Consider the following 22,250-nt stretch of genomic DNA (forward strand, 5'->3'; position numbering starts at 1 on the left):
GGTGTGGATCAACTTGACTGGCCTGCACAGAGTCCTGACCTCAACCCCATAAAACACCTTTGGGATGAATTAGAGCGGAGACTGAGAGCCAGGCCTTCTGGTCCAACATCAGTGTGCTGAAAATAAGAGACTCTGTGTAAAACTTTTAAGCTGCACAAAACATGAATGAGGTACAGCAACAGAACGGCAGTTTCATCTAGAATGTGCATAGCAGCTTTAAACAAGTCATTTCTGTCAGTGTGTCTCCATCTAAACCGTATGACGGAGTATTAGGGCCACAAGAAGAGAAAAAAAATACAATAATTAATTTTTTGTGACATTACGAGAATAAAGTCGTAATATCACGAGAATCAAATATTACAGAAAGACAGTCTGCTGTGGCGCTGCGGATCTACGACGGAGTATTGTCCTGATTCTGATAATAATTTGATGCTGATGTGCCAACAGATGAAGTATTTCCTTATTTGTGAAACCAATAATAAAATATAACTTCACAAGATGCTCAACGTTGCTCATTTTAACGGCGGACTTTCTTGTAATGTTTTATTCTCGTACTATTACGACTTTATTCTCGTAATGTCAAAAAAAGTTTTAATTCTTTTATTTTTTTTCCTCTTCGTGTGGCACTAATACTCCGTCATAAAACAGCCTCCAAGAAAAGACGAGACATAAAAATACATTTTTAATTTTTCATGTTTTTTTCAAGAACTGTTGGAAATATTTGAGGCGAGAGCTCAGCTAATGAAAATAGTGGTAGAAAAAGAGCGGACATTTTCAGATGAATGTCTAGTTGTCAGAGCAACAGTCGCACACTTCCTGTCCTTTGTTAAAGTATTCAGGTTTATTAAACTCTGGATTATTCTGTTGAACTCCTGCAGACGGTCCTGTCCCTTTAAGTCAACCCCGTGCTTTTATTTTGAAAGCCATGACGTCAGCTCATTCAGCCTAACTTGACTGTTCCTCCAGACGGAACAGTGTGTTTCTGAGAGAGTGTGTGTGTCGGTGTGTGTCGCAGTCTGCTCCGGCTCAGTTGTGTAATTCACTGAGAGCATCAGAAGCAGAGAGAGGAGCAGCCATGGCGCAGGGACTCAAAGAGAGGTTCGAGAAGTTCCTTCATGAGAAAAACCTCATGACTGATGTCCTGGCAAAGATCGAGGCGAAGACGGGAGTGAGCAGGACGTACATCGCTTTAGGTGAGACGAAAACCACAGTAACCATTTTAATAACCTGTAAAAACCAGCGAAGAGAGAGAGGAAGAGAGGCAGCGTGGCTCTGAGTCATCACCACATCATGGATCATGACATTTATGTCATTTATTCTCATTCATCAGAGAAACTCTCAGCCCACATGTGGAGTTTACTTTAAACATGATGTGTTCTGCTCTTTTTTTCAGCCGTGGTCGGAGTTATCGCGATATATTTGGTGATCGGTTATGGAGCCTCCCTACTGTGCAACCTCATCGGCTTTCTTTATCCTGCCTACATATCGTAAGTGTTTGTTTTATTCTGGAGGAAAGCAGAGAGAGAGAGAGAGTTTATTCTGGAGCAGAGAGAGAGAGGAGGAGCCTGCAAACACACCCAAACAACATGCAGCTCAAACAGAAGCTCCCTTTATGTCAATAAAGCTTTAGTCAGGAATACAAACTCATTTAAAGCTTTAGTCAGGAATACAAACTCAATAAAAGCTTTAGTCAGGAATACAAACTCATTTAAAGCTTTAGTCAGGAATACAAACTCAATAAAAGCTTTAGTCAGGAATACAAACTCATTTAAAGCTTTAGTCAGGAATACAAACTCATTTAAAGCTTTAGTCAGGAATACAAACTCAATAAAAGCTTTAGTCAGGAATACAAACTCATTTAAAGCTTTAGTCAGGAATACAAACTCAATAAAAGCTTTAGTCAGGAATACAAACTCAATAAAAGCTTTAGTCAGGAATACAAACTCAATAAAAGCTTTAGTCAGGAATACAAACTCATTTAAAGCTTTAGTCAGGAATACAAACTCAATAAAAGCTTTAGTCAGGAATACAAACTCATTTAAAGCTTTAGTCAGGAATACAAACTCATTTAAAGCTTTAGTCAGGAATACAAACTCAATAAAAGCTTTAGTCAGGAATACAAACTCAATAAAAGCTTTAGTCAGGAATACAAACTCAATAAAAGCTTTAGTCAGGAATACAAACTCAATAAAAGCTTTAGTCAGGAATACAAACTCAATAAAAGCTTTAGTCAGGAATACAAACTCAATAAAAGCTTTAGTCAGGAATACAAACTCAATAAAAGCTTTAGTCAGGAATACAAACTCAATAAAAGCTTTAGTCAGGAATACAAACTCATTTAAAGCTTTAGTCAGGAATACAAACTCAATAAAAGCTTTAGTCAGGAATACAAACTCAATAAAAGCTTTAGTCAGGAATACAAACTCAATAAAAGCTTTAGTCAGGAATACAAACTCATTTAAAGCTTTAGTCAGGAATACAAACTCATTTAAAGCTTTAGTCAGGAATACAAACTCATTTAAAGCTTTAGTCAGGAATACAAACTCAATAAAAGCTTTAGTCAGGAATACAAACATGACAGGTGAAGGTGTGAATGCTGCTGGATTCAGCAGAATATGCAGATTTTTGTGTCTCGTAATGATGAGTGTTTCATTGCACAGTTTGTTTCCTGTTAGAGCTGACAAAGACAAAAGATCAGGATCAGACCTTCCTGTCCTGACTGATATGGTTAAATCTTAGTGATGCATGAAGCTCTCATTTGTTGGACTTTTTCTGTAATTTCATGGTGAGAAAGTGGATGGAACAGGAATTTAAAAATGTCCCAACAGCTCTGAATTCACCTCATTATGCAGAAATAATGCTTCACATGCAAAGCAAAGAAGATATAAAACAAACCAGTGCTGCATGACTTGGTAATATTTGAACTTTAATGGACAATTTTGCAATTTGTGATTATGATTTAATTCAGGGGTGTCAAACTCAAGGCCCGGGGGCCAAATCCGGCCTGTGGCGCAGTTTTACCCGGCCCGCAGGTCTGAGGCCTGCAGATTTCCACCAGTATAGAAATGTAAATTTCTCCTTAAAGATTTAAAATATTTGTTGTTAAGTCATAAAAATGTAAAAAGATAAAGAATAAAAATAATAAGATAGAAAGTTAGGAATGGGGAGAGAAATTAATTTGTGTTTTCGTGTTACATTTTCAATTTTCATCTCAAAATTCTGACTTAAACTTATCATTTTCACCTATCATCTCATACTGTCAACTTTTAGATTTCAATTTTAATTTTCAAGTCATATTTTGAAATTTCAAGATCATGATTTCAAATTTAATCTCATATTTTGACCTTTTAGATTCACAATCTTAAATTAAGTTATATATTGACCCTTTAAACTCAACATTTTGTTTTTATCTCATATTGTGACCTTTCCAACTCCTAACTCTGATTTATAATCCCATATTTCAACCTTTTAAACTCATGATTTTACTTTCTATCTCATATATTTGCTTTTTGATAACATTATTTTAACATTTGATTTTGTGTTCTGACCTTTTTAACTAAAATTTTGACTTTTTATCTCAGATTTTGGGCCTTTAAACTTATCATTTTGACTTTTCTTTAAATCTCAAAATCATTTATCATCAGTTTTTCTGCCCTTGAATGTATTGCCTTTAAAAATAAGATAGACAGTTTTTGGTTAAATTTTGACCCTGTTAGGCCCTCATCCAGACTTTGACTAACCTCACAAAGCAGATGGATTTGCCCGTTTCCGTGTTTCTCTCTGGTGAATCCATCTTCAAAGCTCACATTTGAACCGTTTGGGCCTGGTCAGAAAGTGACAGGACCAATCAGTGACGAGGGGCGGTACTTTCAGGTGCAGCAGAGTCGTGACGTAAACAAGCGGCAGCAAGAGCTGGTGCAGTTATGGAGGAAGAGGTTAGCGTGGATGCTGCTAAAGCGCCAGTTTGACCAGAACTTGACGACATTTCTTTGTTAAAAGAAGAACAAAGAACAGCAGTGAGCTGTTTTCTTTACAAAAACCACAAAAGTGGAGTACTGACGTGTCTACAGTCGCCATGTTTCGTGTTATTCCCTGTAGCTGCACACGCGCAGCTTGATAGCGACTACGTCACGTGTTTTATTGCTCTGATTGGCCCACAGAGATGTGACAGAACATTCATCCAATCACACTCCGAGTTTTTTTCAAAGCCTCTGCCTTTTCTCAAAAGTTTTCTATTGAAGCTTTCCCAGATGGATGTGTGAAACTCATCCATCTGGCGTGTCAGGTTAGATTTCGGCCCCTGCTGTGGTTGAGTTTGACCTCCCTGATCTGGTCTGTTGATAGTATCGTGACTCTTGACTGGTTATCAAGTAGAATTTAGAGAATAATGAGCGTGCATTTATCAACTCGAGTATACAAATATTGAATAGAATTTAAAAAAATATGAAACTTGAAATTTGTCTCACCCTGTCCATCGCCTGTTCAGCCTCCTGCTCTCAGGCTGCAGATCCAGGTCAATAAAAGCACAGACAGCATGCAGGAACAACAGTTTTTCCCCTGAAGCAGCCAGAATGATCAGCTCTCTTCCACACACGCCGTCTCATGGATCGCTCATGCAGCTGCTCCATTTATGTGGATACAGCACTTTTTAAATGTAATGAATATGAATCAGGTATTTTATTCCTATTTTAACTTATCTAGAGTTACCTCGCTGTCCCATTAGTGTTAGTGACAAACGATTCATTCATTGGTTTTTACAGTACGGCTTTCAAAATTAGTTCATGTTCTCCAAAAATAAAAGTTTTTCCTGAAAATAAGGTACTTCTGCTTAATATAATAGAGGCACTGTTGCAAACTGAAAGGGCTCTGCAGGCACTGTAGTAAACATTTCAGGCTCTTCTGAATACTACACTAACTGCAGCCTTTTATGCCAGTATGTAGTTGCAAAGCCTGACATTTCATCTGGACTGTAAGATTAATGGTGCAGCAGTAAAGAAACCACCCACAATTCTGTTTTACATCAATGCTTTCCAAAGTGCAGGCAGCGGCCCGTGATGGGCCCTTTAGGCTCTGCAGCTGGACTGTAAGAGGTCTTTAACATGCAGTAAAAACTATAAACATGTGCAGAGGTTGGTGCAAGAACCAGAAACAGGGTTCCTGGTTTGGTTCTCTGCAGAGTTTCATGTTCTCTCCGGGTGCTCGGCTTCCTCCCACCACCACAGACATGCTGGTTAGGGTCACTGGTTGAAGGTGTGAGAGTGCCTGGTTGTTTCTCTCGGAGTGTCTCCCTGAGATTGACCGGTGACCCGTCCAGGGTGTACCCCGCTACTGGCCCAGTGAAAGCTGGGATAGACTCCAGACGCGCTCACCACCCAGCGTACCACATCCCAAACCTTCCTGCTTCTCCCTGAAGGTCATGGGCCCACAGGTCGGCAGCCCCCCCCCCAAAGGTCTATCTCTGTGAGGGGTGTCCTGGTATCCCACTTCCAGACCAGGTCCCCCTTTTTAGCCACCTTATGGGGGTTTGTTGATTGCTCTGAGTCCAGCCGCTCCTGTGAGGATAAAACAGAGCATGAGACTGACGGATGGATGGGTGCAGCATCAGCAGTTCTCTGGCGTCGTGTCAGACTGTCATGGCAAACAGGAAAAAGGAAAAGCTTTTAGTTTCCCAGTCGATCTCTTCCAACCCTCGCTGGTGGTCTGGAGCTCAGATAGAAGTGGCTGAATGAGCCTGCTGTAGTGGACAGGTGCTAGCGGGTCTCTCCTCCTCTTCATAGGCGTCCTGACTGAGCTGAGCTTCAGCTGGCTCTGATTGGCTGCAGACAGCTCAGGTGTGCATGCTCCTCCTCTTCTATGAGAGCAGACAGGAACCATTCTGAGGTCATGTTTTTATGGAGTCTCTGTGTAATGTCTGGACTACTGACAGATTTTCCCTCCTTTACTAACTCTAACCCTCAGCTCTGCTGCTCATCCTGCGTTACTGTGGGATAAGATTTACTGTGAAGAAACATTGTTAGAAGAATTATACTAAAACAAATGTCCGAACTCCTTTTTAATGCCATGATCATAAGAGTGATGGAGATTTGATCCTGTTGAACCACATGAGATTTAGGAGGACAGAAAATCAGGACCAAGCAAACACAGAAATGTTGTTGATGTTTTTGCACAGCTTCAACGGTGTGGAGGATTTTGTCTGCAGGTTCTGATGGGGGAAAATCAAACATGGCCGAACACAGACGGTCTAGTGGTTAGAGTTAGCCTCAGGTATGGAAGCCAGTAAGGAAGCATGCTAGCAGAGCTTTGCAGATATTTCTAAACTCATTTTAGCCCGTACTGATATATGCTGCTAAGAAAGGCTGAGCCAATCAGAGCTGAGAGAGGAGCGGGGACTCTCAGAGACACGTTTCTGTTCCACATCCTGGTCTATGAAAACTGCTGACATCGTCCCATGATCGATAATCACATTTAGTGGTTTCATTTTATTGAATTTCTTCATGATTCTGTTGAACTGCTGCGTACAGAATCACACGTAGACAGAAGAAGAGCTCTCTGTGATGATGATGATGATGATGATGATCTTCATCTCTCAAACAGAGTTTGTATTTTATAAATAGATGAAGCTAAAAATAGATCTTTGTTTCTGGATTTAAAATGTGAAGAAGAGGATGAAGTGTTATTCAGGAAGCACCAGCAGAGAAGTGAGAAAGACGGTTTGATCGTGTTTTTAACCACTTCCTGTCTGCCACGATGCTGAGGCATGATGGGAAATCTGAAGCTCTTATTCAAAATATGTGCAGAGGAAAGAGTCTAAACCAGTGTAACTCAACCAAAGAGCCAAATTTTTGAAAAATACCTTTGCAAGATCCACAATCTAAGTGGTGAAAAGTGGCAAAAAATGGCTTAAGTAGCATTTAAAGTAAATTGAAGGTGGCAATAATGGTAAAAAAGCAGCAAAAATGTGTGAAAAAGGGAGGAAAAGGTTGAAAACAGGTCAGAAAATAGCAAAAATGGGTGAGAAGTAGCAAAACAATGAGTTACAGGTGGAAAAAATGGTCCAAAAGTGAAAAAAACGTGGCAAAATATGGGTGGAAATGGACTAAAATGGTCAAAAAGCTGCCAAGAGTGGTAAAAATGGGAAAAAAAAATTAGGAAACAAGTGGCATTTAATGGCAAAAGGTAGCTTAAATTGGTGAAAAGTAGCAAAAAATGGTAAAAATGGGAAAAAAATTGGATAAAAGTGGCAAAAATTGGAAGAAAAGTTGCGAAAAGAAGTGGCAAAAATGGGCAAAAAATAGGAATCAAGTAGTATTTAATGGCAAAAAGTAGCTGTAGTGGGTGAAAAGTGGCAAAAAATTGTGAAAAAGGGCAAAAAGTTTATGTTTAAGGTTTTCTGGGGGAATAATATTTCAAATTAAGACATAAAAGAGCCAAAAATAATCACAAAAGAGCCACACCTTGACCATCACTGCTCTAGAGGAAAATTGTTGCACTTCTTTGGGATTTTTTTTTTGTTAACTCCTGAAACCATTTAAAATATTCTTTAGTTTATTTGAAAGTTTGGACCCCAAGGTGCCTGTTGAGGAAAAAGCTGGCCCTTGTTCAAATGTAGTTGACGACCCCAGCTTTAAATGTTTCTGACAGGATGAGCAATAATGACGTCTGAATGAAGCCCATATTCATCAGTAGAGAGGTAGATCTGCTGATCATCTAGCTGCAGATTCATCAGACTGGTTTGACTGGAAGAAGACAGCCGTGGATCTGATCGACGATCATTTATCTGTGATGAGTTCATGAATCAGCTGATCCCTCCTTCGCACAGAGCTAAAAACATGAAGAGAAATCTTTGTGAGGACATAACCGTCGTCTAAACGAAGCTAATGTCAGAAACTTCCTGTCTGATTTCATCACTGACCTTTTAAAGCTCTAGTCTGCTGTCCATTCTTTATCTTTTTATTACCGCCCTCGCCTTAACAGGATTACAGCGTAGAGATAAGAAAAGAAGATTCTCGCCTCTTTATAACACTATCATGCTCTATCCTCCATTTTTCTACCATCTTTTCCACTCATACAAGCATTCACAGAGCAGAAATGTGACGTTTCATCACTTAGAAGGCACATTTATGAACCCTTCAATAAGACTGGGAATGAAAGAAGCTTCCAGTCTTCTTCCACAGCTGTTCATAATGTAGTTCAGGTGTTCCAGTCAGACCCACAGGTGTGTGAAACCCTCACCTGTCCTGCGTGGTTCTGTGATGATGACACCTTTACTATAATTCATCCCTGCTGGATACTCCACAGTCAGCTGTCAGTGATGTTATTAGAGAGTGGAAGAGTTTAGGAACAACAGCAGCTGAATAGGATATCAATACTCGGACTATTACATTCGGACTATTCAGAAATCAGTCTTGTTTTTCTCTTTTCTCTCATTGATTTTGGTGATGTTTTAAACGTGCATGCCTTAAATCTGTAGGTACTGTTTACCATGGATCCCTGAGGTTAAGAACAAACCTAAAGCTCCTAACTCATCATTATATCCTGTATGGTTGGCCTTCAAATCCAAATCATTGTCCTATCCTGATGTATAAGGCTATTATCAACCTGCTAGTGTGATTTCATTCATGTGGAGAGTTCTGGAAGCTCCAGTCTTCACTCTCTCAGTCACATGACTTACTTCTGCTTTCTGCAGCCACAGTCTGCCTGTATATGGGTAAGAGGAGCTTCATGGGCGCTGCTCCTGCAGGAGCATTTATGTCTGTGTGAGCGGGTCTTCTAAATAGTTTTAAAGTAGATTAATCAGGATGTAGATGCTTTGACTGATGACGTTCTGAGAAAATGAAGCGATCATTGCAGAGGAATGCCAAGGAAGCTTCACACGCACAGTGAAGACAGACTGATGTCGACAGCGTGATCTTACATGTAACGGTGCAGTTTTATAACAAAGACGATTTCAAGAACAAGTCCCTTTCCAAAAACACCCACCTATGCATGAACTAAGACTCACAACTACGGGCAATTTAGAGTCACCAGGTAACTAAAGAGCTTGTCTTTGCACTTTGAAAAGAACCTAGAGTACCCGGAGAGAACCCAGGCCACTTTTTAAAAACCCTCCAGTCCCAGGAGCTGGTTTAGCTCCGTGAGTAGGACAGGTACTTTTAATGCACAGGCTGCAGGACTGATTCCCTGCGTTGTCTTCCTCACTCTCTCTTCATCTGTCCTGTTCTCTTTACCATCTCTTTTTTTTGTTTAAGTCCAAACTGTTCCATCGTTAAAGAAACCACATCTACTTCATGATACCTGGAGGGGAGCGGCTCTATTCCACAATATTTTAAAGTTCCCATTTTTTCAGTGTTGTTTAAAACCTTTCAGCCCACGACCCCTGAAATAAAGGTTCCAGAGACCGGGGACCCCCCTGACCTGTAAGTAGATAATGTTAAACACAGCCGTGCACATTCAAGAACAGGCGTGTGCAGACGGACATTTAAAAGATTTTCTAAACTGAACTTTGATTTCAGCAGAAATCTCACTAAATTACCGTGTTTTTATTTTACATGTGACTAATTTTATGCTTTTATTTTTCAAAAAAATAGGTCAAATATGCAATGTGATGTCATTTAAAAATATTCTTATTGTTTTGGAAAGCATCTGGCGACCCCCTCTTAGTGTCTCACAACCCCCAAGGGGGTCCTAACCCCTAGGTTGGGAACCACTGGTTTAGACAGTCTGCAGCAGTTTGTCTGAGCCGACATAAGACTTCTACCATGTTACTCTGGATAAATAGGATTAATATTTTTGGTTTCAGAATCATAAAGTCTGAAATCCTGATTTTATGACAGAATTATTGGTGCTTCTTGAATTTATGTCAGATCTAATAATTCAAAGAACCGATCCAGTGCTGGATGAACCAGGAACTAAAGACACCAGGAGAGACGTGAGCGCTGGCGAGGCCGTTAGAGGAAGTCAGATGCATGAAAACGCCTCCTCTTACTACAGACAGCCTCTCATGGACATTCAGCCACACTAAATCATTTGCATGAATTTACCTCTCATATTTACATCCTTTACACACAGACAGACACAAGAACACTGTCACATTGTTAGAAAGAGATAGAAAGCTAGATAGAGTTAGAAAGAGTTAGAAAGCATTAAAAAAGAGTTGTATAGTAAGATAGAGTTAGATAGAGTTAGAGTTACAGTTAGATAGAGTTAGAAAGTTAGATAGAGTTAGAGTTAGAGTTAGATAGAGTTAGATAGAGTTAGCTAGAGTTAGATAGAGTTAGATAGAGTTAGACTTACAGTTAGATAGAGTTAGAAAGTTAGATAGAGTTAGCTAGAGTTAGATAGAGTTAGATAGAGTTAGACTTACAGTTAGATAGAGTTAGAAAGTTAGATAGAGTTAGCTAGAGTTAGATAGAGTTAGATAGAGTTAGACTTACAGTTAGATAGAGTTAGAAAGTTAGATAGAGTTAGCTAGAGTTAGATAGAGTTAGATAGAGTTAGACTTACAGTTAGATAGAGTTAGAAAGTTAGATAGAGTTAGAGTTAGAGTTAGATAGAGTTAGAAAGTTAGATAGAGTTAGCTAGAGTTAGCTAGAGTTAGATAGAGTTAGCTAGAGTTAGCTAGAGTTAGCTAGAGTTAGATAGAGTTAGCTAGAGTTAGCTAGAGTTAGCTAGAGTTAGATAGAGTTAGCTAGAGTTAGCTAGAGTTAGATAGAGTTAGAGTTACAGTTAGATAGAGTTAGAAAGTTAGATAGAGTTAGCTAGAGTTAGCTAGAGTTAGATAGAGTTAGCTAGAGTTAGCTAGAGTTAGCTAGAGTTAGATAGAGTTAGCTAGAGTTAGCTAGAGTTAGCTAGAGTTAGATAGAGTTAGCTAGAGTTAGCTAGAGTTAGCTCGAGTTAGATAGAGTTAGCTAGAGTTAGAGTTACAGTTAGATAGAGTTAGATAGAGTTAGATAGAGTTAGATAGAGTTAGCTAGAGTTAGATAGAGTTAGATAGAGTTAGCTAGAGTTAGATAGAGTTAGCTAGAGTTAGATAGAGTTAGATAGAGTTAGACTTACAGTTAGATAGAGTTAGAAAGTTAGATAGAGTTAGCTAGAGTTAGATAGAGTTAGATAGAGTTAGACTTACAGTTAGATAGAGTTAGAAAGTTAGATAGAGTTAGAGTTAGAGTTAGAGTTAGATAGAGTTAGAGTTACAGTTAGATAGAGTTAGAAAGTTAGATAGAGTTAGAGTTAGAGTTAGAGTTAGATAGAGTTAGAGTTACAGTTAGATAGAGTTAGAAAGTTAGATAGAGTTAGAGTTAGAGTTAGAGTTAGATAGAGTTAGAGTTACAGTTAGATAGAGTTAGAAAGTTAGATAGAGTTAGCTAGAGTTAGATAGAGTTAGATAGAGTTAGAGTTACAGTTAGATAGAGTTAGAAAGTTAGATAGAGTTAGCTAGAGTTAGATAGAGTTAGATAGAGTTAGCTAGAGTTAGATAGAGTTAGATAGAGTTAGCTAGAGTTAGATAGAGTTAGATAGAGTTAGAAAGTTAGATAGAGTTAGAGTTAGAGTTAGAGTTAGATAGAGTTAGAGTTACAGTTAGATAGAGTTAGAAAGTTAGATAGAGTTAGAGTTAGAGTTAGAGTTAGATAGAGTTAGAGTTACAGTTAGATAGAGTTAGAAAGTTAGATAGAGTTAGCTAGAGTTAGATAGAGTTAGATAGAGTTAGCTAGAGTTAGATAGAGTTAGCTAGAGTTAGATAGAGTTAGATAGAGTTAGTCCCAGCTTTGAGCTCGGTGGGTTTAGGATGAGGTTTTGACAGATCCTTTGTTTGTTTGAGTCTCAGCCAAGTATGGAGCCTGAACTGTGTGTCTTATATTGTGTGTTCTTGTGTATTATTGTGTGTTCTTGTGTATTATTGTGTGTTATTGTCTGTTCTTGTGTATTATTGTGTGTTATTGTCTGTTCTTGTGTATTATTGTGTGTTATTTGTATTATTGTGTGTTATTGTGTATTATTGCGTATGGTTGTGTGTTGTTTGCAGCCTCTCCCTCCCTGGTTTGGCGTTACGTCACTAGAGTCTGAGAGGTGAGCAGACCAAACCTGCTCTGGTTCCTCTGTCCAGGCTTGTCTTCATGCAGGAACAATGGTGTGAATCGTGTGAAACTCTGATTTATATCACAGAATCACAGCGTCTGTCTGACAGCAGGGCTGCACGGTAAAACAGCTGATCTCTGTGACTATCAGAGCTTCTGCAGCAACGATCACACGGCTGAAGAGTGGCTCTTTAGTCACATGACCATCTCTCTACTCTCTCTGATAAATATCTGGACATGAAAGAATCCAGAACTTACTCCAGACAGATGCACTGAGCTCCTGCAGGCTTAAATATGAGCAATGAACATTTGGATCTAATCATCTTAATGTGATTATTTTGGACTTTAAATCTATTTCATGTGAGGACAAGCTGATGCAACAAAACAGTTTAATGATGTTTGAGGAATGAACCAAAGAATCTCTTCAGTTTCAGCTATTTGAACATGATTTTCAGAAATGTAAATTCATTTTTGAATTAAACACGAGGTACTCGCCTCATCTCTAAAGGAAAAGAACTCCATGAAGGAAGCCCTAAACCCAGGTTTGTCCTCGATACTGACCCCCTCTAGTTAACAGAGCAGACCCATTATGTGGTTGGTTTCTTATTTACACTAGAAAAAAACTAAAAATGGCCTAAAAATGGTCTTATAAATTGCACTTGCAAAATGCTCTGCAAAAAGGACAAACAGCTCCTTTAATGGAAAAGAAAACCACAAAAAAGAACAACAGCAGCTGTATGAATGCCTCCCTGCAGATATGTAGGGCCAGAAGCTTTATGTGTTTCATCTGGGCCGCTCTTCAGACTCTCAACAATGCTTCGACAGATTTTCTTCAAACTTTGCACAAATGTTCGTCCTGATAGCGGGTCGAAGTGATCACATTTAGGAGGTCAGAGATAAAGACCATCAGGCCACATTTATACCACAGAAACACCCCAGCCCTTCTTAAACCCACCGATGCACTGTCACTGCCAGCGCTGGGACATTTCATCGAGGCGGAGAACTGCAAGGTCTAATTTTCTTTTATGTCAACGTCACATTTAGTGCATAACTGAGAGAATGTGACAGAGACAGAGGAATGACATGCAGAACAAAGATCTGGTATCTGGTATGCAGAGAGGCCTCTTCTACAGAGGAAACCAGCGTAATGACTGAGCGTGACTGCAGACATCGCTAATGTTCACTGTGGGTATTACTGTGGTTTTAAAGAGCTGTCATGAGACACTTCCTGTGTGCAATGGCACCACATTTTACAACAACACAACGATGACGAGCAGCTCAGAAAACATCCAAACAAACATGTTCTGTATGATTTCAGCTCTCAGCTTGACCATGAATCCGCTCTGTTATAAACATCTGAGTGAAAATTTAAATATCATCAGAAAAGTTCAGCCCTGAGGCCAGTGAACATCCATGTTGTCCTCGGTGACAGGCAGTTATTCTGGTTTGATCTTGTTGATGTGTGCTAATGAAGGTGTGGTTATTTGGATTAATGAGAGCAAACAGATCGCTGAGTGTATGAAGACTGCTGCAGAACAATCACACATGACCTACTGCTCAGATTAACCTCCTGAGACCCAAGCTTTTGATGGAATTCACTTTTAGTTTCTCCCACTTACTCGGGATAACTAGGACCTGAGAGTTTAAAAAGCTCAGTCTTGTATTTTAACAGGAATTAATTTTGACACAAATTTGATGTCCAATATCAACACAAATTCCCTGAAATTCCAAAGAAACTACCAACATTTCTGTGCCAAATTCTAAATCATATTTTTAAAATTTCCCATAAAATGTACCCCAATTTTTTTCAAGTATTCTTCAAATGTTTCAACTAAACTTTATTATAAAGCCTAAATTTTAATTAAAAATACCATTTAATTTCCTGAAAATCTTCCAAACAGTACTGAAGCAAAACGTCATAAAAACTGCAGCACACTTAGCAATCTTTAACGCCGTGCTGTTACCGTCCTCATCATTAGATTATTAATTAACATGCATGGAAAAGGTATTTTCCCCAAATAGCTGCATAATGGCTCGCCGTCTCTACACACTGCTGCACACGTGTGATGAAAGGCCAGTTATTCCATAAGAGGAGCATTAAAGCTTTGCCTCTGGACTTATTTACAAAGTTTCAAATCACACAAATCACACAACCCACCCGCTGTGTGTATGCGCTGAGACAGACCCATATTTAACATGTTTACACCATCGACTACAGCTGACAGAACAGCCGTTACCCCGTGATTTCTCAGAGAATGATTCCCACAGTAACCTGTGATGTCTCCTCCATTTGGTTTAACATGAGCACAGAGAAGAGCTTTAAAGAGGGCTGACTCAGATCAGGGATCACGGAGCAGGTCTATCATCTCATCCAGATACGTTTCCCTGTGGGCGTGTTCCAGCAAAGTCCAGCTGTTTTCCAGATCTCACTTTCTCTGAGGAGCTCGTAGCAAACAGAACACATTCAGCTCTGGTGTGCCATCATCCCCAGCTCTGTACATATTTATGATTTTTGTAATTGCACCAGTTTTGAACCAGAACAGCCAAAAAGTCTTCTGAGAGGGATTGAGGACAACTGGAGCAATGGTGTGGCGTGCAAATCAACACAGGCGGACAGACAGGCACGCTGCCAGTTATAAGAGTCTTATTCAAAGTGGTCACCATATTGAAAACACGGCCTCTAATGACATTAGATCAGCCTAGAAAGCACAGATTTGCCCTTCAATGCTGCATCATGATAGGATGACTCATACATGCTTCAACATGCTGTGATGAGTCGGTCACACTTGTCTCATGGTGATGACCTCACAGACAAGCTGCTGTTTCTCCTGCTGTGAAATCTGTTGGTTTTGCTGATTAATGCTCCGATGGTCTGCAGGATGATTCAGAGTTACTGCCATAGAAGAAGACGCTGTGTGGATGCATGCGGGCACGGCAGCGTTCAAACATGAGCGTTAAAGGCCGTGTTGTTGCTTTGCACACAGAAACAGAGACTAAAGGCGTGGCTGGTTCATGTTACTGTCAGCTCAGTCTTAATAATACATGAGGCGTTAAAGGGGGGTTATTGAAGCGTGTTTGTGGGTCAGACCTGGAGTCACAGACCTGTTAGGCTGCAGACACAGAGGAGGAATGTGCAGCTGTTATGAAACCAAGTTAGTTAGGATGTCGTCATGTTAGTATGTACAGACTGAGACGGCCCAGAGGTCCAACAAGGGTTAAAAATAAAGACTAGATAAATGAATATAGGCCTGCCTTTAACAGGTTTCTGGTCCCAGTCTCTAGTCTAAGGTCTTCTTTAATCCAGTATGATGATCATTTATTCAGTCATAGTTCGTTCACAGTCACAGAGAGCAGAGCGCCAGTTTAACAGAGAGGAAGAACAATAGAGAGTCAGGAAGTAGGGCCGGGCTGTAGAAACAATGCAGCCTTCTGACCTCTACCGTTGGCATCCAAAATAGACATAAAATACAAAACCAAAACTCCAGAAAAGTTGGGACACAATGTAAAATGTAAATAAAAACAGAAGTCAATGATTGTCAAATCTCATAAACCCAGATTTGATTCACAACAGAACATTAACAACATATCAGATGTTAAACTGAGACATGGGGGAGGAATGTTGTCCCATTCTTGTCTGATGTAGGATTCGAGCAGCCTCTCTGATGCTCCAAATGTTTTCTGTTGGTGAAAGGTCTGGACTACAGGCAGACCAGTTCAGGACCCGGACTCTTCTCCTGTGAAGCCATGCTGTTGTGATGGATGTGGTCTGTGGTTTAGCATGGTCTTACTGACAGAGATGTTGTCTGGATGGGAGCATATGTTGCTCTAAAAGCTCTCTCTACTTTCCAGCATTGATAGTTCCTTTCCAGATGTTAGAGCTGCCCACGCCATAGGCACTAATGCAACCCCATACCATCAGAGATGCAGGCTTTAGACCTGAGCCAGGAGAACAAGCTGGATGCTCCCTCTCCTCTGTAGTCCACAGGACACTGCGTCTGTGGTTTCCTCTGACCACAGAACAGTTTTCCATGTTTCCTCAGTCCATGTTAAATGAGCTCTGGTCCAGAGAAGATGGACCACGGTGTTTCTGGATCCTGTTCACATATGGCTTCTTCTCTCCATGATCAGCTTTAACTGTCATTGGTGGATGGCACGGCCAACTGTGTTGACAGACGATGATTTCTGGAATGTTCCTGAGCCCATGCAGGGATTTCACTACAGAATCATGCCTGTTTTTAATGCAGTGGCCCCTGAGGGCCCCTTCAGCCTTGTCCCTTGCTCTCAGAGATTTCTCCAGATTCTCTCAATCTTTGATGATATTATGGACTATAGATGGAGGGAGATTCAGATTTTAGACTCAGTTTTTCTCAGATTGGTGAACCTCTGCCCATCTTTACTTCTGAGAGACTCTGCCTCTCTAAAATGCTCCTTTATACCCAGTCATGTGACTGACCTGTTGATAATTAACCTCATTAGTGTTAAAATGCTCTTCCAGCTGTTTTTCATTAGTACACTTACTTTTCCAGCCTTTTATTGCCCTGTCCCTACTTTTTTGAGATGTGTTGCTGCCATCAGATGAGCTGATATTTCATGAAATGTTAAAATGTCTCAGTTTAACATCTGATCTGTTGTTTCTGCTCTGTTGTGAATCAAACACGGGTTTATGAAAATCACTGACGTCTGATTTTATTTACATTTTAAACAGCAATCCAACTTTTTTGGAATTTTTGGAATATAATCACTTCATCCTTGAGTGAGAGTGAACTCAAGTGCAAAGTTTGAAGAAAGTCCCTGTAATTGTTGATATTTCATTCACAGGTGAGGGATGCATGTGAATCCTGTGACCTTATAAATAAAACCTCAGCCAGGACCGGGGACTTTTTTAATGTTGCAGTGATGCAGATTTTTAAATCAAACATCTCTCTCTCTCTCTCTCTCTCTCTCTCTCTCTCTCTTTAGGATTAAGGCGATTGAAAGTACGACTAAAGAAGACGACACTAAGTGGCTGACGTACTGGGTGGTGTACGGCGTCTTCAGCGTGGCTGAGTTCTTCGCTGACATCTTCCTGTCCTGGTTTCCCTTCTACTATATTGGAAAGGTAAACAGCCTGAGCGTTTGTCAGCAGAGCTCTCACCTGTGATCCTCCCTCAGGTGTGTCTGTTTTCTCTCTTTTCAGCACGTAGAAGGTGGAGCTGGCCGCTCTGATGATAAACGATATCTGAGTGCTGATAGCAGCAGATCCACCAGCTGGTAGTGATACTCAGCGCCTGTGTTTGTTTAGAGGGAGGGGCCGTGGGCTGATCTAAACCCTCAGACACGACTGACAGGCAGAGAGAGGCAGAGAAGGAGTGGGGTAGTTTAGACCATGCATTATCAGGGATCAATGATCCTTTTTGTTCATACCGACTGAACTTTAGTCTGTGTCTGTACTCTGATATCAGAACTCACTGGCCCTCCTCTTATTCTGACAACAGCTGAGACAATAATCCAGATCTCTCTAAGGAGCCAGAACTCCATCACTCTGAGCGAGGCTGGACAGAATAAATGTCGTCTGATTGGATGGTCTTAATGCAAGCCTGCAGCCGCCAATCCTAATGAAGAATCCCAGACCACCTCTAACCCAGGAGTTCTCAACCTTTTCAGCCTGCAACCCCCAAAATAAAGGTGACAGAGACCAGGGACCCCCACTGGACCTGAAGGTGGTTGAACCTGAACACAGCCATGAACATTCAAGAATAGTCATGTGGAGATGAAGCCGTCCATTAGGGGGGGAAATGGGAGAGATTTCTGGGGTGCAGCCAAACTGGGGGCCAGCAAAATCCTGGTCCATTGTAAAGTTAAACTGTGGTATTTTATATTTAAGCTGAATAATAACTACTCTAACCAAAGAAACACATTTTAATTCATTTGTGTAGTAAGTAGCCCTCTTAAAATGTAAATCCTTTTGTTAAAACAGAATTAAAATACATTAAAATAACTGAAATGGGTTAATAATAACAAAAAATGGTGGGAAAGGTGGTGAAATTAGATTTTATAAGTTGCAAAAATGGGTTAGAAATGCCAAAAATTAGATAAAAGTGGCAAAAAAAAAAAAATGCAAAAATGGGTTAAAGTGGCAAAAATGTGCATATTAAGTGGTAAAAAAGGATTCAAAAGTGGCTGAAATGGTGTTAAAGTGGCAAAAATAGGTGGAAATTTGGTGAAATGGTATGAAAATTGGTATATATTGGCAAAAAAGGGTTAGCTAATACAGGAAAAGTCCAAATATGTGCAAATCAAATGGTGAAATGTGGCTTAAAAAGTGGTGAAAGGGTTAGTAGTGGCAATAATGTGGCAACAGAGCCAACAGTGGACAGAGTGTTAAGATTTAGTTTAGAAGTGTCAAAAACAGGAAGAAAAAATGGGGGAAAGAGTTTAAAACGACAAAAATGGGTTTTAAGTTGCAAAAATGTTAAAATTGCAAAATTGGTGGGAAAAAGTGATAAAAACTGATTAAAATTAGGTAAAATTGGTGTAAAGTGGCAACAGTGTACTTCAATAATGTTCTTAGTTTTTTTTTAAGGCATCTAGGGACCCCCTCTCAGCGTCTCATGACCCCCAATGGGGTCCTGACCCCAAAGTTGAGAACCACAGCTCTAACCATGCAGGTATCAAACAGAGCAAGAAGAAATGGGATGAGATGAGATATTACTCCCTGATAATGCGTTGTATAAATGTTGTGAGATGGGGCCCTGTTAGGGAGGTTTCCTGCTGTCATTGTTGAATTTGCACATCTTTGCTACTGCTGGTTCAAGGTTCACTTTATTTATTTTGCAGCCAGCAGTCAAACATGCATCCTGACCAATCAAAACTACAGCATAAAAACACAAGACACTCCAAAAGACAAGAAATAACACAGACACATGACTGCTGCTGCATGCCGCCATCATCAGCACCATCCCGTTACCAGCAGATTGAAGTTCTGGTCCGTTTCCACTGAGCTCTCCAGTGTGGTTCACAACATTTTAGTGTACTTTTCTGCTGTAAACACGTTTGTTCTTTGTATTTCTGTAGCCAGTGTCGGCACAGCCTCGCTCAGAGTGATGGGAATGCAGCTCTTTTTACAGATCTGGATTATTTGGCTCAGCTCAGCCAAAGAGCCGGTCTTTCTGCTCCCACACGGCTCTTCATCTGGCCCCAGTTTAATTTTTAAACAAGGAAACCATCTCTGGAATGGGAGTCAGCTCCTGTCGTTCACATAAAAGCGTCTGCTCTTAGAACCGGCGGGTTTTGGATTATCTCATCACTGTGGCAGTCACATTTATTCACTACATATTTGATCTCAGTTTCCTGCATGGCGGTGCAGGAGTTGGGGCTCTCACCTCCCAATGAGAAAGTCCTGGTTCCAACCTGACCGTGTGGTTTCTCTCTGGGTTCTCCGGCTTCCTCCCACAGACCAAAGACGGGCTCTTTCAGTTTTTGGTGGCTCTAAATTGTGAGAGTGGCAGCATGTTTGCCTCTATCAGCCTTGTTAATGACTAGCGACCAGCCCCGCCTCTCCCACAGGGAAAGCTCTGATTGGCTCCAGCCACTTGAAAATCTCTTATCCCACCACTTATCCCATAAGTGGTGTAGGTAATGGATGCATGCATGTTTCATTTAAAAGCATTTTTATGACAACATAAGGGAGAAAAGCTGGTAAAGAGGCACCGCTAGCCTCTTAGCTCATTGCTTATTCAGCCTCATTCATTTAAGCTCGTTGCTTCTGCTCTGTTCTCATGAGAAGTGACACCTTTTTGATGGCCAATATTCACACAACAGAAGAGGAGAAAAGTGCATTTTATTTTGCTGAATTTTTAAGAAATCAATTTAAATTTTGCCATCAAATAAGGATGGAAACCTCTCTAATGTGTGGTTATTTTTCTGAGTTTTTTGCCTCAGTGTTTTTGCAGTAACTGGAAATATAGAGCAATTGGAAGCAGGCAAATGAAATTTAAACTGGAGTTAAGCAATTTGGATTTAAAATCTACTAAAATGCTTTTCTATTTGATATAAAATAAAGACAATATATCTGTTTCAATACAGTGGCATTCAAGAGCTCCAGATTGTCAAAATGCTGAGATATTTAAGAAGTGACTGTTAAAACCTGTTCAAATCCACATGTGCATGATGGTGAAAGGTCACCTGTGCAGGTGTGTGATGGGAGCGAACTATGGGACTGACTTTATGCCGACTTCATACTTAAATACTCATTATGCATGCAAGTATTGCACAAATGCACATAACAATACCCCCAACTGTGCTGTTAAAGAGGCAGCTCCATAATGATGGCAGATAAATGCATGAATAATTTTTTTTAGGACAAAATAAAAGCACATAAAACCGGAGCCCTGGTTAATAGTTGTTAGTGTCTGTGTTTATGAAACAGACGTGCAGAAAGGGTTTAGACTAAATACTGCCCCGTTCCTGTCTTTTATCGGCTCTTTCTCTCCCTTCTCCTCCTCAGTGTGCCTTCCTGGTTTGGTGCATGGCTCCGACTCCCTCCAACGGATCCACTCAGATTTATAACCGCATCATCCGACCGTTCTTCCTCAAGAACGAGGCCAAGATTGACGACGCCATGAAGAACATCAAGGACAAGGCGTCAGAGGCGGCCGACAAGTTCAAAGATGAGGGTGAGAAAAAAACCATCTGTATTTACAGTAAATAAAACCTCAGCGGTGCTGGATTTAAATAAAAGGACATTTTAATCACCTGAACGTCAGCTACAGGGCTCTGAGTTCAAACTTAAATTAAAAGACATTTTTATGTTTTTACACAAACTATTTAATGCAACTGATCTACAAGCCTGCAGTTTGATGCAACGTAAATTTAGGAGGCGTGGCCTTGTTTGCAGCTGAAGCTAACATAGAACATCAGGACTGTAGCAGATAAACTGGTTCTGACATTTCTGCACTCCTCTTCACAGCAAAGAGAGCCACAGCCAACATCATCTTTGAGGAGAAGAAGAGTTCATAGGAAGGAGACGTCTCTGCAGCCCGCTCCTATCGTCTGCAGCAACTCTGTCACAGATCTAATGTTGCCTTTAAAGTGCTCGTTTTTCAGATGAAATGTTCTCTGTGTAGCTCGTCTGCTGTAGAAATAAAGCCATTCACAGTCAGTTTACCTATTTAACTTCTGCCTTCAGAGAGAGAGAGTCTGTACGCTGGTCCTCCAACACTTCATGAACCAAATAAACATGAACTGGCTAAAGAAGAAGAAACAGGAGCTCCTTCCTTTATGTTCAATGCATGGATGCATGGATGGATGGATGGATGGATGGATGGATGGATGGATGCATGGATGGATGGATGGATGCATGGATGTATGCATGGATGGATGGATGCATGCATGGATGGATGCATGGATGGATGGACGGTTGGATGCATGGATGATACATGGATGCATGGATGGATGGATTCATTGATGGATGGATGGATGGATGGATGGACGGTTGGATGGATGGATGGATTCATGGATGCATGCGTGGATGGATGGTTGATGGATGGATGGATGCATGGATGGATGGATGGATGGATACATGGATGGATGGATGGTTGGTTGATGGATGGATGGATGCATGGATGGATGTATGGTTGGATGGATGGATGGATGATACATGGATGCATGGATGGATGCATGGATGGATGGATGGATGGATACATGGATGGATGGATGGTTGGTTGATGGATGGATGGATGCATGGATGGATGTATGGTTGGATGGATGGATGGATGATGGATGGATGGATACATTGATACATGGATGGATGGATGGATGGTTGGATGGATGGACGGTTGGATGGATGGATGGTTGGATGGATGGATGGATGGATGAATTGATACATGGATGGATGGATGGATGGATGGATGGATGGATGAATTGATACATGGATGGATGGATGGATGGTTGGATGGATGGACGGTTGGATGGATACATGGATGGATGGATGGATGCATGCATGGATAGATGGATAGATGGACAGTTGGATGGATGGATGGATGGACGGTTGGATGGAAATAAGGACTTTTTAAGACCTGAACCTGATGAAAAAGAAAACATCTTTTTCCGGAGTAAACAGTCAAAAATGAGAGGCTTAGGATTTTTCGGTACACCAGGTCACAACGGATTTCTGATTTGATGAACTATTTACAAAAT

The 22,250-nt window shown here is 40.6% G+C and overlaps 1 protein-coding gene across 1 annotated transcript; it reads left to right on the forward strand.

Moving 5' to 3' along the window:
- Positions 1-981: 981 nt before the first annotated feature.
- Positions 982-21,315, forward strand: reep5 (receptor accessory protein 5). The gene is made up of 5 exons (XM_041810183.1): positions 982-1,193; positions 1,394-1,487; positions 17,034-17,172; positions 20,560-20,728; positions 21,022-21,315. Exons 1-5 carry the CDS (start codon positions 1,076-1,078, stop codon positions 21,069-21,071), a joined length of 570 nt encoding a protein of 189 aa, XP_041666117.1. The 5' UTR covers positions 982-1,075; the 3' UTR covers positions 21,072-21,315.
- Positions 21,316-22,250: the final 935 nt, after the last annotated feature.

Source organism: Cheilinus undulatus, linkage group 17, assembly GCF_018320785.1.
Source record: "Cheilinus undulatus linkage group 17, ASM1832078v1, whole genome shotgun sequence".
Taxonomy (NCBI): Eukaryota; Metazoa; Chordata; class Actinopteri; order Labriformes; family Labridae; genus Cheilinus; species Cheilinus undulatus.